At 40.7% G+C, this 16973-nt stretch overlaps 2 protein-coding genes across 2 annotated transcripts; one reads left to right on the top strand and one right to left on the bottom strand.

Moving 5' to 3' along the window:
* Positions 1-4192: 4192 nt before the first annotated feature.
* On the top strand, positions 4193-10529 carry chmp2ba (charged multivesicular body protein 2Ba). The gene is made up of 6 exons (XM_049727980.2): positions 4193-4400; positions 6086-6177; positions 8001-8195; positions 8487-8589; positions 8769-8875; positions 9325-10529. Exons 1-6 carry the CDS (start codon positions 4364-4366, stop codon positions 9445-9447), a joined length of 657 nt encoding a protein of 218 aa, XP_049583937.1. The 5' UTR covers positions 4193-4363; the 3' UTR covers positions 9448-10529.
* A 1261-nt stretch (positions 10530-11790) lies between these two features.
* Positions 11791-15530, bottom strand: pou1f1 (POU class 1 homeobox 1). The gene is made up of 7 exons (XM_049727978.1): positions 15168-15530; positions 14681-14842; positions 14467-14565; positions 13032-13295; positions 12616-12780; positions 12486-12546; positions 11791-12411 (listed from the first exon to the last, which is right to left on the bottom strand). Exons 1-7 carry the CDS (start codon positions 15301-15303, stop codon positions 12177-12179), a joined length of 1122 nt encoding a protein of 373 aa, XP_049583935.1. The 5' UTR covers positions 15304-15530; the 3' UTR covers positions 11791-12176.
* Positions 15531-16973: the final 1443 nt, after the last annotated feature.

The raw sequence follows: 16973 nt of genomic DNA, 5'->3' as shown, positions 1-16973 counted from the left end.
CTCAGAGTCTCAATGCTGACCTTGCTTTAAAAGCACATAATTACTTAGTCCATCCTCCACTTTTGCCGCTCATTCTGCATGTGTGAAGATAATGAAGCCGCCCTGGCTGCTGGCTAAAAGTTAATGAGATGATGAAGACTCAAATGCAGGGGTCATTTTCACCGAGGGGAATTCATCCAATGACAGATACGGGCTTGGTGTTAAATACGAGTTTGACATGCATTTAATGTAAAAATTCGTACTGCATTCGGAAAACAAAATAATGTTAATGTTTCTGTTTGTGTATGGGATATGCATGAAATTAAAGCATAAAAAAAAATACCTCTGCAATTTACTTGCAGACAAAAGTCACTCCTGTGGGAAAAGACACAAAGGGGACTATATTTTATATTATAACTATATTTTTTACATTTTAAAACCACGACACCAATTTTGTGTTTGACTAATGATATCAGGCATTTAATATATTAACACCCTCCAACTACTGTAAACCTTCACCTTCATTTGGAGAGTGTCCTCTGTTGCCCTTCCAATCATAATGACTTAAATTCCCTTATGCTGATGCGGCGTCTGAGCCGGTCTCCTGCTGGGACCACCAGCCTAACATCTCCAGCCTGGCTTGTGGATGAAGATGGCTGCTTATAGCCTTAGGAGAGATGCTTTTAATGCATGTCCACACACAGATTGGCCTCCTTGGGCAAAATGGACCTGTGGATAAAAGGCAACATCATTGGAGCTTGTGACATCCAAAATTGGCGCCAGCAGCATGTTGGCGGCGTGACCTTACTCGCAAAACCATCTGCTTGTCGAGTGCGTGTGTGGTCCAAGTGCACCTGCGCAATATTTCTGGGCTTGCGAGTCGGGGGGATGATGATGATGATGATGATGATGATGATGATGAGCGAGCACTACAGGGGGGGGAATAATCTCTTATTACCCACAATTCCCCGATGTTGTTTTGTGGCAGGAGTCGTCCCACGAGTGGAGTCACTCGCTCGATTTATTGCCCTCCCTGTAGCCTTCGCCATCTTCTCGCTGATCACTCCTCTTGGCCGCCCGCTGGGTTCCAGATGTCCCAAGAATCGAGTCTATGAGTTGCAGTTCTTGTTTCAATCAGTCCCCCCCACATGTTCTTCAATTAGCCCTCCCTTTTTATGTGACATTCCATTGTGGTCCAACTCACATTTATTTAATTCCTACCTCATGTTGTCTATTTGAGGTCTTTGTTGGATTCATCCATCAGACAGCAGCAAAATCCCCAGCCTCCCCCTCGTTGCTCCGTTTTGCATACAGACATATTTCAGACCTGTTACATGGCAGGGACACGGGAATGCTTCAAAAAAATAGACATATATGAGGTCTTATTATACAACAAGTTGGGATTTATGTCTGTCGATATCCACCCCGAGGCCCCCTGAGAAGGTATATAGTTGAAATTCCATTGCATGACAACACAGATATAAAAGGAATGTTTTGTTGTTTTAGTCAGATGGTCACAATATTAGGCACATCTACAATGCAATGAAATCAAATCAGTGTTGTATTTTTCTGTTGTTGTAGTTTGTTTGTATTACTTTATTTTGTAACATTAGACATTGCAATTAAACCACAATTAAAAATATTATTTTAACTCATTCACTGTCATCCCAGTTAAAATGAATATTTGAAGTCATTGGCAGTGAATGAGTTAATCAGAATTTATATATTTTTTATATTTTTATTTTTTTTGCAGGATTGTAGTGGGATGGCACATATCGCAATAACATTTTACACTGCCAGCTCAATCTGGATTTTTTTTTTCCTTTTTCTCTTTTCCCTTGATGTTCTATAAACGGCACAGTCACAAAACAAGGAAAAACAATGTCAAACCACTACAAAGAAATTTTGAGTTTTTTTTTGTCGACCCCATAAGTTTCACTTGCATAAATCACCACCCATTGCTCTCATCAGTGGTCCATAAGTTGGTTTATCTGGACAGGAAAGGGGAAAACACAGTTGTTATCAGCCTACAGCAACGTCACGGATGTCAAGTGAGGGGATTCAAGCGGTTTGTTCAATAATACCTTAAAGCTGAATAGCTCGGTGCATTTTATGGCTGCGACTCCCGCGGATTGTTCAGGGTAGGGTTTCTCATTTCACACATGAAAGTCTCTCCACTCTCTGTGTGGTGCTTTTTAACATTACATTTTGCCTGAGGCTAAATGTTAGACATAGGAGAAGTGGAGGAAGAAAGTAATACTAGATAAGAGTTGATAGAGGCAAATTGGGAATAAAGCTATTGCAGCGATAGAAGACAATAAAACAGATTAAACGATTTCTTTGTTTTTCCGTCAAAGCGCGTCCTCACAGTGCCCTGATGGGGACCAATTTTCATTTTCAAGGACATTAAAATATAATGGAACCTCCAAAGTTGAACATGTTTCTTCAGTAATGCTGGTTGACTTCCAAGTTCATAATATTTCAAAACAATTAATGCATTATATTTGTTCAAATTCCAAACAGTTGTGTCGTGGAATTTTTATTCACTGTGCAGGCAAAGTTTAAGTGACATTTTAACAAAAATAAAGATAAATTAACTACTTTGCAATAAACTAAGATAAGGTAAGATTATTTATTTATTTATTTATTTATTTATTTATTTATTTATTTATTTATTTAGAAGCCATTGCTGATTGTTAGACAAAACTGGAAGATATTATGATTTTTGCCATTATTGATATGACCAAAAAAAAAAGATTTTGCATATGACAAATTCTGAGTTTGTATACCTGAAGGAGTCCTAAATGCTCGGGGCCAGATTTCTCACCACTGAGGCCCAATGATGATGAGCCCTATTTAGTGGAGGGGTGGGGTGGGGGTCCCCGTAGTCCTCAAGTGATTAGTGGCAAACATCTTCCCTAATAACCTTAACAAGAACTACGCCTCAGGACGACATGCCTCTGCACACCTCTCCTCGGAGATAGAAGAGCTGTGGGCTATGCACCCTCCCCTCCTCCTCTCTTACAAAGTCACCTCTTCCCTTCTCTCCTCTCCTCCAGCCACGATTGGGCATCTCCCACCATGTCTGCCACCCACGGCACTAACACCGGCACACACATGCACTAAATTGGGTTGGTTATGGTTCATGAGTCCCACCTCGCCCCATAAAGTTGCCCTCAGCATCAATATGAAATAAGACAATATGAATACACAATAGAGGGGAAGGGAAGCCCCCGTCCCTCGGGATGATGAGTTATGGAAGGAAATTGAGAGAACATGTTTTGACACTGTGAGGAGTTGTGGAGATTTTTTTTTTTTTATTGTTTTTTGCTGCTGTTTTTTTTAGTTCACCAGCAGCAACTCTGTTGTTGTTGTTGTTGTTGTTGTTGTCTTAAAACCAGTTCCATTTTTGTCATGACTCATGCATCATGCAACATTTAAATGAAGTAAAGAAAAACAAGGTACTGAAAAGTCCAATCTTTTAGAATTAAATGCAAATTGCATCCTGTAAGTGATGTATAATATTGAATTGTTGAACCAACCATTTGTATGACAAACTTTAACAGTTTTTTTCTGAGACTATGGAAGAGTTTAAAGGATAAAAATAGAAATTTAAGCCTTGGATCTCAAGACATTGTCCAGACCACTGAGCTAAATCTTGAAGCTCAGATTAGCATCCTTGGCAAGCAAAATGAGGCACCAGACATTTCTTTTGTGTGTGTAAAAGAGCAGTTGGTTGCTTCATGACTTTTTGGTCCTTATGTTGTATTCATTTTGTTATTCATTAGAGATTAAGGTTGGTTGTAATTGGAAAATTAAATTTCTGACATTGTCAATCAAAACTGAGATTTATTTTCTTTGAAAGTCATATTTTATGTTTTTGAATTTTAGTTTTTGAGGTCTGTAATTTGGATGCTGCCTTCACGACATGATTTAATCCAGGAAATATTGTTTTATTTTTATTTTGTGTGTGTTTTCTGTGTTTTTGTAAGGTTTACGCTGATTTGCTTGAAACGACATCTCTCTTTTGCACCTATGATTCTGTTCATATAATCAAACAGACACGATTTAATCATTTTTATGAAAACAAGAAGCGGTCTTTTTTTTTTTTCTATTATCAGACTATTTTTCATGTTTCACGAGTACACGTGAAGGCAGCACGAGGAGCGTTGTCATGACGTCACACAGAGCGGTCGAGCCAGTCAGTCAGCTGAGAGAGGAACAACCCGACAACAGAAAGTCAACCAGGAAGACGCCGACGCTGCTAAACTAACCTGCCGGTCGATCGCTCCATCAAACACCGTACTGAGTTACGCCCGGAGTGGTTTTAGTTTGTCTTTATAACCTTTATATTTTATATAATAGTCTGTATAAAGGCAGAACGATGGCTTCCCTTTTCAAGAAGAAGAAGACTGTCGACGGTAAGTTTGTTTTGGGGCACAAGCTAAGCTAAGTTGTGTTAGCCCGAGACTGTATCAGTGTTGCGTCCATACCTCATAAGTTCGGCTTCCACTTGAACCCGTTTGACTTGTTTCAGATGTTCCATGAGTCACTGGACACATTGTCACTCTCAGCATTGTATCAGTAGTTTCCATGAGATTTACATTTGGAAGATAATAATGGAAATAGCTACGAATGTCATTTTAGGGTTTATTTAAAAAGCCTGAAAAATGTCAAAATGTACTATTCAATGTAAACTATGAAAAAAATTAGTCTTCTCGCGATTTGTAAATAGAACACCATTTGGTTAACCTTACAACTTTCACATTAATGTTTTACTTGAAATTATATTAAACAGATGTTTGTTAGTCTGTCGATATCGATCGATGTTGACCGATATCGATCAATCTATCTGACGTCTGCTATTATGAACCTACGTTAATTTTAGTCTGTACAGTGAACCCAGTTGTGTTGAAAAAATAGCTCAGTTGATTATATATAGAGTTGTCAAAATTCTGAGTGGTCTCTCAATTTCCAAAGTATTTTCCTCAGGCTGATAATCAAGCATGACAAGGTCAAAAGGCAGCCACTATCAAAAAGAATTAATAATTCAATCCATAGTTAATTGTGATTATGTAGAGGGAAAGATGAGGATGGCAGAACAAATGGCATATAAATCTTGATGTACACTGTACTAGATCTTTTTGTTGAAACAAAAAAAGGGAGAAAAACACAAAATTGCATGTTAAGGCGACCGACCTTCTCCTCATCCTATTTTCACTCATCCACATTTGGTTCTTACCATCGTCTTGGTGTTAGCAAGCCAATATCGCATCTTCTGAGATTCCACTTGGGCAAAATCCACCAAGTGTTCCTTACTTGCTCTTGTCTCGCATCAATTTTATATAGCCTTGGGTTGAAAGTGCATTGTGGTTATTAGGTGATTGGAAAAATAAAGGTTGGGGGGGTTGATCACTTGTATTTGTCGGACGATATCCCTCCCACTCGAATACGTACTCGCTGCGTCACTTTGTACGTATTCACGTTTGGCTCTCACAAGTGGTCCGATGCGACGTGACGTGGATCCATCGAATCCAAGAGAACTTTGTGTTCCATAAAACGGATTTCTTGTCGCTTCTGGAAATCTCCCTCCCCTTTTTCTCACATAGGAGCTCGTTGAAGTCTCTACTCTGCCCAGCCTACATTTTCCCTTTTTTTCTTCCGATGATTTAAAGGAGCGTAACAGAAACAACTCTTGTAGAACATGGAAGTATATTTAAAAATATTTTTTATTGTTAGTGATGTGAATGCATTTACTTTTCATTTATAGACTTTTTTTTTTTTTTACTGTATTGTATCTATTTCGGACATTTATTTGTATTTAATTTTATTTATTTTTTTAGGAAATGAATATATGGAAAAATATTTATATTTGTACTGAGGTTTTAAGTGCGTGTTAGCGCACCCTATTGGCTTGCTTAGACAAATCGTGTGTTGATATATGCTCATGCATTATCTCACATGATACCACTTAGCGATAGCGTGGGAGTCAGAAAGCTGACTAAGTAGCAATACGAGCTGTCTGGCGCGTGGTGGGAAGCACGGACACGCTGCTCACTATTAAAATAACTTCAATTTATTTTATTTTTTTTCTGTCTTCCCTAAGATGTCATCAAGGAACAGTCGAGAGAGTTACGCGGCACCCAGAGACAGATCACAAGAGACAGAACAGCTCTGGAGAGGCAAGAGAAGCAATTGGTGAGACTCCAACATGCACAAAAATAGGGAGCTTGATTTTTTTTTTTTTTTTTTTGCAATTATTCCGACATCTTGCATCAAATCCTACCATGACCCCCTTCCTTACTTTCTAGACATGCAGGGACATTTTCCACTGGAGGGATTATGTCTGTCGAACTAATGGATCTCAATTAATAGACATGATGGATCTGCCACGGTGGCTTTGCCACAGGCAAAACATGCAACCGGTTCTCTTCATCTCATATCCACATTCGTGTGTTTGCACAAAAAACACACAAGGTTTCTTCTCGCTGCCAGATGAAAGAAACAAATCGCATACTCTCGCCTCTGTTGTATTAAGTAATATCATACGGGACATAATTACCTCCTCCGGGGGGGACAAGGTTTTAATTTCACATTTGCGCTAATTAGGGGAGTTTTTGAACCTCAGTGGCATGTTGCGAATAGGAGAAACTTGGTGCTAAGAGGTGGATATGACCTACATTTGCAGTTTAGCCCGGAGTACTTGCATACTCTTGCACTTTCTTCAGCAAAAAAGCTCAAATTGCAAATTCTATTTCCCCCCTGAATAGAATAACATTTTTAGTTTAAGTTTTTTCTGTAGGTGGAGCCCACTAAATCAGACTGTTGTAGAAAATGTATTTATATTATATTATATTATATTATATTATATTATATTATATTATCCATCCATCCATCCATCCATCCATCCATCCATCCATCCATCCATCCATCCATCCATCCATCCATCCATCCATCCATCCATCCATCCATCCATCCATCCATCCATCCATCCATCCATCCATCCATCCATCCATCCATCCATCCATCCATTTTCTGAACCGCTTAGTCCCCACGGGGGTCGCGGGTGTGCTGGAGCCTATCCCAGCCGTCATCGGGCAGTAGGCGGGGGACACCCCGAACCGGTTGCCAGCCAATCGCAGGGCACACAGAGACAAACAACCATTTCCATCATATATATATATTGCATTATATTATATTATATTATATTATATTATATTATATTATATTATATTATATTATATTAAAAAAGGAAGAATAGATGTGAAAGAATTTATGGTTTTACTTCATATCATTTTCAGTTTTGGTTCAGTTTATCTTAAAGGTTGTCCTGCATAAGCTTGAGCAAATTGACCGTGGCAGCAAGAGATTGTCCAGCCGCTCTTCAGGCATCTGTCTCCCTTTCAGCCTGACAGTTGTTGGCCAAGCCTCCGTGACATTTCCACTCACTACAACTGTATTTGTTTGAAATGGATGCTGCAGAGCAGACCTTACGATAATCACCGTCTGCCTCTGTACTCCTCACTCCAAATTTTATTTTCACACAGCAGGTCTGACACTAATGCACCACATAGTGTGGTGCCCGGGTGAGCCAAGTTCTAGTCATGAATAATTAATTATTTCCGATAAAGATGCTTACAGCGCGCACACATGAAATAAACAAGGATGTTCAGAGGCTCGGCTTGCTTCCTCTTAACCCGGAGCTCCTCTGTTGTCTCCTGGGAAGTGTACACCCACAATCTCCATGCCTGTGGGCGGTAACGTATATTCAGATGTTTACTAAAGCTAAAAGCGTGCATTTGCTTGCCACTGAATGTGGCCTCAACCATATTGGCTTTGGTTCTAATGTCTATATTTGTACACAGAGTGATTCTCTTGGGAGCTCTGTGGGTATCTTTGTTGGTTTATCAATTCTTGGTCGCGTGGAAATAGACTTCAGGTTGATGAATTGCTTGGATTGGAGATGGATGATTGTTACTACAAGATGATGACTGGCAACATTTTCCACTTCAATTCTCCAGGAAGCAGAGATTAAAAAAATGGCCAAGAGTGGCAACCGGGAGGCATGTAAAATCCTTGCTAAGCAGTTGGTCCAGCTGAGGAAACAGAAGAACCGCACGTACGCCGTCAGCTCCAAAGTCACCTCCATGAATACGAAGACCAAGCTCATGAACTCCCAAATGAAGATGGCCGGGGCCATGTCTTCCTCCGCAAAGGTATTCTCCTCAACATGACACCTTGGAAATCAAATCAGAGTGTGAATTCTGTGAAGCTGAATCGCAGCTTTGCTAATGAAGCGCGAAGGGAACAAAAAGCCCAGAAGCCATTCGCTCATTTCCAAGTCAAACCTTTGTAAACACACAGGTCAGCTATAATTAAGCCCTCCAATTAATGAGGCGTGATCGTGAGTTGGTTGAGTGTCTGCATCAAGTGGAGTTAGTCACCAGCACTGGATTTGCGACGCCACACATTTTGAACTAAAAGGCCGTTGTGAATACTATCTGCAGACAATGCAAGCCATCAACAAAAAGATGGATCCTCAGAAGACGATGCAGATGATGCAAGATTTCCAGAAGGAGAACATGAAGATGGACATGACTGAGGAGATGAGTAAGGGCAATGCACACATGGGAAAAACATTAAACACAGGGGGCTGAAATTCAAATACTGCCCGCTTGAGGAAAAAAAAATTAAGAAAAAATATGCTTGCATTCCCCAAATTATAAACTGTGAGTAAAATTCATTGTCTCAACTAAAAGACGTCATTGTCCACGTCCTTCTCGTTTTAGTAAACGATACCTTGGATGACTTCTTGGATGAGTCTGGAGATGAAGAGGAATCTGAGGACATTGTCACCCAAGTTCTGGATGAGATCGGTATTGAGATCTCAGGAAAGGTAAGCAGCTCCAGAGTGAGCGTCTTAGTGGCTGTCCAAAGTGATATTTCACTCAAGCAAATTTTGATACAGTTAAATGATGGGACTGTGTAACAAAGACATTCTTTTATCTGACCTTTTTTTTCCCATAAATTCAAATGTCATGTTAAACTGGGGAATTTTTGAGATTCCAAATAATGAAGTATTAAAAATAGCTACTGCATGGTGGAGCTGAGCCATGCGTCGGGCTCCCTCCGGCGGTTGTAAAAGGTATTGCAGCTCCTTAGCCATTATTGTGCAATAAGCAGGAGCACAGCTGTAGACTGGGAGGGGACATGAATTTCCCAAGCTGCCTCAGAATTGGCAAGTAGATAAGAAATCATGACATGTCGTTAATTGCACCCGCCGGACAGGAAAAGCTTCCAGTAAGCATGTTTTCAGTTTCTGTGTCTCCATTTGTGTGTGCGCAGATGATTGGAGCTCCAGCTGCAGGAAAGAACGCCCCCGGTGCCGCCGCCGCTGCCTCGTCCAAACAACCTACCATGTCTGACGATGAAATCGAGAGACAGCTCCGCGCACTCGGCGTGGACTAACAGCTTCTGATCTCTTTCATATGGCGACTGACGCACTGACTTTGACACAGGTTAAATGGTTACACACACACTGACACGCATCGACAGACATTTCACCGTCTTGTCTATTGCTCTACTTCTGCTCAAATATTTATTACGACATTAGAGAGGTGGCTGAACGATCTGCGCTCGACTGGAAAAAAGCCGGATGCCACCTGCACTCTTGTTTACAGTGCAGCTCGTTTTCTTCGGAAGGGCCGCAGCGCATACTTATGCAAATCATCTTCTATCTTTGCTGAAACTTGACTCTATACAAAATCATTCAATACATATTTCTTTGCTTCCAATTAATCGTATTCCTTTATTGGGAGTGTAAAATGCACACAATGAGTGAAGCCTCACAGGTTGAAACCTCAGCTTCATATTAAAGTAATTGGTGAATCAACTCTGTACAGATTGTGACACTTCTGACTACTGGTACTATTAACTGAAGATGTTGCTGTTTGCTGTAGAGCATTCCATGCTAATTGAGGAGGTTTTTTTTAGGAGGGGGATGTTCTCTTGGTTGGTCTTTATCTTCTTGTATAAATCACACAAGTTCTTCAGGGATTGCAGGTTGCCGCCTGTCCTGCCATCTCGCTTCCCTTTTAGCTGCTGTGCAGTTATGCATTTTCATTGTTTTTATTTTTTTTTCTTTTTTTTTCTTACGAGCTGCCTGTTGTCCAAAACACACACACACACACACACACTGCAAAGAGATTGTCACTGTGATAACAGAGGTGTTCCTGCTCATTCTGATCTTTGAGTGACCATGAGTAACACGGAAACATTTCTCTTCTCTCTTAGGGCATTTATTTGCTTTGTTACGTTTCCCTAGATTTTTTTTTTTTTTTTTTGCATGTATCTCACATGCACAACAAACTAGTTTAATAATTCAGTCATACATTTGTAAACATCTTTAAGAAGATTCATTGAGCAAAAACATCTTTGAACTTTCGATTGCTTGGGAGGTTGTTTTATTTTGTGTGTATGTGCACTTGTTTCCTTAATTACTGGACTGTGTAAATGGGATTTTATAAGTAATAAAATTTCTTCTGGTACAACTTTGGTGGTTTGCTTATTGATGGAGAGATAAAATTGAAATATGGGGTTAGCTTTATGTATTGTGTAGCTCAGACCTGCATGCAGCTCTTTTACGTTCATATCGACATTTGTGTTTGTGGCTTTTTTTTGTGCGTGTTCGCTTCGCTTGAGTTCAATATGGTATTTTCGTCAAACGCGCATACGCATGAGGTGAAATTCCACAAAGCAGGAGGGGCAAACAAATTAGTGTCAATTAAGCTCTCAAAATGGCAGGGGAAAATCACAGCTAAACGAAAACAAGATGAACACAGCAGGTTTTTAACAGAGTGGGAAAGTTTTAAAAAAAAATGTTGAACGTAATGGCAAGCCATTCTGCCTGATATGTCAGACGTCAATAGCGCATTTCAAACCTTCAAATCTTCAGCGCCACTTCAGCTCACTCCATGCTAACACCGATAACGATTTTCCAAAAGGGACTGAATTTTGCAAGTTGGATAATTTGAAAAAAGTCATGCAGAAAAACAGGTAGTTTTCCCCAAAAATTACGAACTACTCAGAAACTGTCACGCTTGCATCGTATCAACTGGCTTGGAACGTTGCACGGGCTAAAAAGCCATGCAACGAAGGGGAGTTCGCCAGAAGTCGCACTAAGCAACATGCAAAGTAAGTGAAAAAACGCTATTGTAAATTAGTATGTTTTTATTTGTGGACTTTGTTGAACTGAGAGTTTGTGTGTGAGAGACAGTGCACGCAATGTTCATTGTTGAAAATGACTGGCCAATTTCAAGGATATAATGATTATATGGAGTGATGTTCATGTGTGCCCATATGTATGATTTGGCTCTTTACGGTAACAGTTAAAAAAAATGTGGCCCCTAGTCGCTGACTGGTTGGCAACGCCTGGTGTAGCTTCATAGAAGATTTTATTGTATTTCAATAGTAACAAGTTAAACTAAATAAAGTTTTGGGTTGTGACAGGTTTATTCCTTATAAACTGTATCCACATCAGAAGAAAAGACAATAATTACAGTATGATTCTAATTATTGTAAGACAGCCGAAAAATAAAAATGTTCAATTTTAAAATAGTTTCTCATGCAGTGACAACTGTATAACGGCAGGGGGAGGAGTTGTCCCATTTAGCTGGATTTAACCTGAACGTACTTTAAACATGTGTGACCTGACTTCCCATCAGTTCCGTAAAATAATTGCCAGTTTGGTAAATATCCTCTGGCTGTATTTATGAATTACAATGTATGACTTCACCAATTTGACACCAAAGCTCATTTTTTAGGCCCTTTTATTGTTTCCTGTCAGCCACAAGTTTGCAGTACAGCAACTTGTGGAGTTAACACACTCCAATGACCTTAAATATACTAAACAATATCATATATTACATCTGAATATAAATAATGTGTTGTGCAGTACAACTACTGTAAGTCTAATTAGGGAAATAAAAATTGCATCTCAACTCGCAAACAAATAGTAAGACATAATGTGAATTACAATTCTTGATGCTATAAGAATGAGATTTTTTTCCCCTTCTCTTTTCTGTTGAGCCACCCACACCTTTTGTGCTAAAACAACAACAACAAAAAACATTAATTTTGCTTGGTTACAGACAAAACACACTCAATATAAAGCAATCTATTATGAGTTCATCCATGATTTATATCATCGACCGATGTGTTTTACTCATCTGGCCTAAGCAGTTTGTACTCAATTTGGCCAAGCAGGAGCTGAGGCTGGTTTTGACTCGTTTCTCCCTCTGGCGCCTGTTACAGAACCACACTCGGACCACTTCCTTCTCCAGGTGAAGGCCTTTAGCTATCCGGGCTATTTCCTGAGAAGATGGTTTACTTTTTTCCACAAAGCTGTGCTCGAGAGCCTCCTTAGCTCCCAGGCTGAATTGAGGAGCAAGCAGAGAATAAAAAAACCTTAATAGCTGCAGTGACAAGGCGGATTAAAAAGAAAATACCTGATAGTTGTTCTCCTTTTCCTCTTTCGCTCATTCATTCCAATTTTATCATTGTTCAGAGCTGAAAGGAGATGTGAGAGGAAGGTGAATTAGAGACTTCAAAGATGGGAGAAATTGGCGACTGGCTCACCTCGAGCGAGCTCAGCTTCATCCAACCATTTGGCTAGAATGGCCTTCAGTTTGCAGGCGTTCTTGAAGCTCAGCTGCAGATTTTCAAAGCGGCAGATTGTGGTCTGACTGAATTCTGAACCGTGCACGGCGGCGAGTGCCTCGCCCACGTTGGTTTGAGTGTAGCCTAGTTAAAGGAAGCAACCTTAAAATAACACTTTAAGTCATAGAACACAAATGGTGCAGCAAGATGTAGACAGACAACAGCAATACTGCTCTCCGGTTTCCTTACCAATGAAAATATTACTGCAGCTTACTAAGTCACTTACAGTAGTTGTGAAAGTCTTCTTTGTGTCTGTGTGTGGCTTGAATATATTAATGGCAAGTTACAAACGTAGTAAATGAATGTGGGTGTGGCATTTCCATCCCAATTCTCACCAAGTTTGATCCTCCTTATCTTAAAGTCATTGGCAAACATCTCCAGCTCTTGTATCTGGGGGGAGTCCATAGCGGGGGTGTCTTCCAGCTCCCGGATGCTCTTCTTCTGGACGTTAACTTTCATCTCGCCCACAGCGGGGCCCCCAGGGGCCTCATCAGTTAGAAGGAGAGCCGAGGGCAGCGATGAGAAACCGTGACTTAATGCGCAGGAGCTGCCGCTTAAACCGGGATCTGGAAACTTGTACAAGCATGGTGTCAGTGAACCTGGACGGAAGGACATGAGAGGTGTGGAAATTTCTGTTAGTCACCAGAACATTAAATGAAGAGTAGAGTCTTTAGATGGGTTCTAAAATTGTTGCATCATAAACATCGTCCCGTTTATAACGCAGTGAATCAAATTATACTATTCCGTCAATAGGTCAATATTAACATGGTCACCATCTAAAATCTGAAGATGACGGCATGGGCACCCCTCAAAGGTAATCAATATTACCAAGCAACGGTGGCGTTCGATCAATATTGCATCAGTGACGACATCAACATTTTTCTCGTGTTATCCATTTGACAGCCTCCAGAAAGCCCCTGGGCTCAAACTAACAACCGTTGCATTTTTCAAGTCATGTCCAACACTTGGAAATCAGGACCACTTCCTCCATCTCTTGCTGTGTCCGTTATGTACGTGGACAGAATGATGAAATATTTTTTGAGCACACTGTTTGATGCAAGATATTGAGATGCTGAAATGAAACTATAAATGTATCCTTAATATGTAACTTAGCTAGCTAACTAGCTAGGTTGCTCTCTATGGCAATGCTTCTCATTCATTTTCTAATCTATGGTTAAAAACGGACCAAACATTTTGTTCTTTTCGTCATAATATATAAAGCATGATTCTAAATACGAACACCCATGTTTTCCCGAGTGAGCTAAATCTCAAAATTTATGTTGCAGCTCAACTTTTCTCTTGTTTCCATCAACTCCCAAAGGAGCTCTTCTCTTCTTGAAGCTTGACTCTCCACCTCCAATTTTTGAAGCCTTTTTGAGTTTGAAAAAAGTAAAGTGCGCTTTACTGATACTTGCTGGGAGAAATGTGAAAATAAAAAGTTGTTGTCGACTGTATGCGCTGCTTGGAACATTAGTCAAGGACATTGGGTAAAAGAAAAATTAAAATGATGTAATATGGCTAAATTAGCCTTCGTGTTGTTGGTGTTTCATCAAAGCCGCAGCAAAAAATATTTCCTTTATGTTAGCCAAAACTTTTTAAGTGTGTTGTTACAAAAGTCTATAATGGACAAGGAATTGAACAATTGTATTTTCAATCGGCCGAGTTAATATTAATTGTGCAGTTTATTGTTGATTTCAAGAGTTGTAAACTCCAAATCGGGCGAAATGAGGAAGTTTCATTATAATTGAAATGATGGAACTGTGTGATTACCTTGCAGCGAGTTTGCAGCGCTCACCATGTTAGGCGGGGGTACGCCACACGTTTGCAGGATACAAGTCTGAGAAATACTTGCAGAGAGCATCTCTTGAGCTGTTATGCAAGAAAGGCACCTTCAGTCACACGTCAATCATAACTGAGATGACACAGAGAGAGGTACGCAAAAAACAGATGAAAGAAAAACTGAGCATAATGGCAGCCTGCCTACCTGCCATGATGCCATAGGTGGCTTGCTGGTTGCTGTAATGACATGGTGTGACCGGGTAATGGAGGCTCGGGGGGCTGTTGCCCAGGGGGTTTGCCAGGGAGCTTGCGGAGAGCTGCATTTGAGAACGCTTGGACGGCTGACCCAGGGACAGCCCGGATGACACTACAAAAAAATCGACATTAGTACCGAGGAATTATCATTATTTTTTGTATTTAAAAAAAATCACTAAAATTCAAAAATTAAATTATTCTTATTAAATTATTCATCACTTTATTGTTTTTTTATGCATACAATGTTTAAAAATGAAGAAAATATTCTCATTGTGAAAGCAATAACACATCTGAGCTAGCTTGATCGGATGCCAGGTTTGACATTATCTCCATTTCAGCCTTTATGTCCGAGCACGTAATTATGTACTAGAAGAAATGTGCCAGCCATTAGTGTAGTAAATAAATGATGTTAGTAATCCAGATGGAGGCCCACTTACCTGCAGAGACCATGCTGTGGCCGTGGGAGGTGCTTGGCAGGCAGTCCCCGGCTGAGCTGTGGTGCATGAAAATTGGCAAAGGAGAATCTCCTGCCAGAGGCGAGAAAGCGTCACCACCAAATATCTGAGACGCCATTCGGCCTCTTTTCGTTGTCTGATACGGTCCACTTTGCTTAAGTCATCACCCCCTTTATTAATTCATTTTCACTCACAGCATTTTTCAACCCTCAACCTTTTTTAGGGTTCCTCACTTCTGTCGCGGGCTGCATCAAAATTAAAGCTGAGCTTGTCTTTTCTCTATCCCATCACCGTGTAAGTGAGCGTCTGTCACCCCCTGGAGACTTTGCATCCTCCTCCAGGTATTTATACACCCCCCCCAGGAGCTTCCACTAGTCCTCACTCCACCCCAGGAGGCCCCTTCTTTCACATCAACCAGCAGCTACCAATCCCATGCCACCTCTGTTATTGTGTTTTTCCGTACCTGCCTTTGTGTTATCCGGTCTCCAAATCCAGGATTAAGGTACAGAGCGGTGTAGAAACCCGATCTCGCTCGACCCTCGCTTTCTATCCACCAGCGCTGCGTCCCACCTCTGATTAAAGGGTTCGTCTGTTGTGCCGTAGGACGGCGGTGTCCAAAATAACAAATACCTGCTTTGATTTGAATTTCGTGGATTTTTTTTTTTTTGGTTGGGGTGTTTTGTGAGATTTTTTCGGATTGCATAAAATGTGCCTTGGGTCAATCAAGGTTGGGAAACATTTTAATAACAATTTACAATTTTAAAAAATGAAGCACTGTTGAAGGAATTATTGTTTCCAATGCTCCACTCCACAAAGCCATTCGCTCGATATCCCCTCAGTTGAAGATGTCACAACTCGACCCCCCCCCCCCCCCCCCCCCCCCCCCCACCCCCCCGACAAGTGTCTGATGTTTTGACAGCGGGCGAGAGAGAAAATGCTACCACTTTGTGCCTGTTCGGAATTCTCCACCGCTGTTTTCTCAGCATGATATATTCTCCTTGACAAGGTCCTCTCCACACACAACGCACGAGGCATCAAGCAGAGCAGCCGGGACCTTATGACACTATTTTCTTTGTGAGAGCCAGGGATGAAAATGGAGCGCTGCATTATGGCTCCCTGCTATTTGACATAGTGATGATTTGGACAAAGCCAAAATCGAGAATGATTACAAACATGGCAAATATTGATTCAGGTAAACAAGATCGACCGTGGTCGTAGAGTTGCAGGGGAATTGGAGATGATGTCATCTCAAAGATCTAACCTTAACCCCAACATAAGAATTCAGACATGATGCTATCGCGCCAACATTTTTTATTAATATGGAGGGATGTGGAGATAAAAAAAAAAAGTGCAACCGCACATGCTGCGTTGCATTAAAATCCGTGTTAAAGCACCTCTTCCTGGCAGCGAGGAGGCCATTATCCCTGTAGAGCTTAATTAGCTGCAGCAACAGAAGAAAAGTGAATCACTGATAATGCACGTCCCCTTGGGGCCGCGACCTTGGGATCTGCTGCCGAGCGCATCACTCCGAAGGAGGTCTGGAAAAAAAAAAAAAAACTCCCAGGTAAAATGGAGCGTGAAGCGGGAAACACTTCTTGTTCCTCTTGTCACTTAGTTGCCGTGAATTCAGAATGTTGAATTATGGTTTTGGTTCATTATATAAAAGAGGTCACTTTGTCTGCTGCTCAAATTGGAGACATTTTTGCATACCAGTTTTGAAAAAAATGACCTCTTGAAAGGCCTAATGCTAAGTCTTGCTAGCTAATATGATTTTAGACCTCTAAATAA

This window comes from Syngnathus scovelli, chromosome 8, assembly GCF_024217435.2.
Source record: "Syngnathus scovelli strain Florida chromosome 8, RoL_Ssco_1.2, whole genome shotgun sequence".
Taxonomy (NCBI): Eukaryota; Metazoa; Chordata; class Actinopteri; order Syngnathiformes; family Syngnathidae; genus Syngnathus; species Syngnathus scovelli.
The sequence above is the reverse complement of the archived record's forward strand: the minus strand, read 5'-3'. Positions and strand labels throughout refer to the sequence as shown.

Coding starts and splice junctions, on each gene's coding strand:
- chmp2ba (XM_049727980.2), top strand. CDS start 4,364: ATGGCTTCCCTTTTCAAGAAGAAGAAGACTGTCGACG. Junction 8,590..8,768: donor GGACATGACTGAGGAGATGA/GTAAGGGCAATG, acceptor TTCTCGTTTTAG/TAAACGATACCTTGGATGAC. Junction 8,876..9,324: donor GTATTGAGATCTCAGGAAAG/GTAAGCAGCTCC, acceptor GTGTGTGCGCAG/ATGATTGGAGCTCCAGCTGC.
- pou1f1 (XM_049727978.1), bottom strand. CDS start 15,303: ATGGCGTCTCAGATATTTGGTGGTGACGCTTTCTCGCCTCTGGCAGGA. Junction 14,843..15,167: donor CCACAGCATGGTCTCTGCAG/GTAAGTGGGCCT, acceptor ATTTTTTTGTAG/TGTCATCCGGGCTGTCCCTG. Junction 12,781..13,031: donor GATAAGGAGGATCAAACTTG/GTGAGAATTGGG, acceptor TCCTTTAACTAG/GCTACACTCAAACCAACGTG.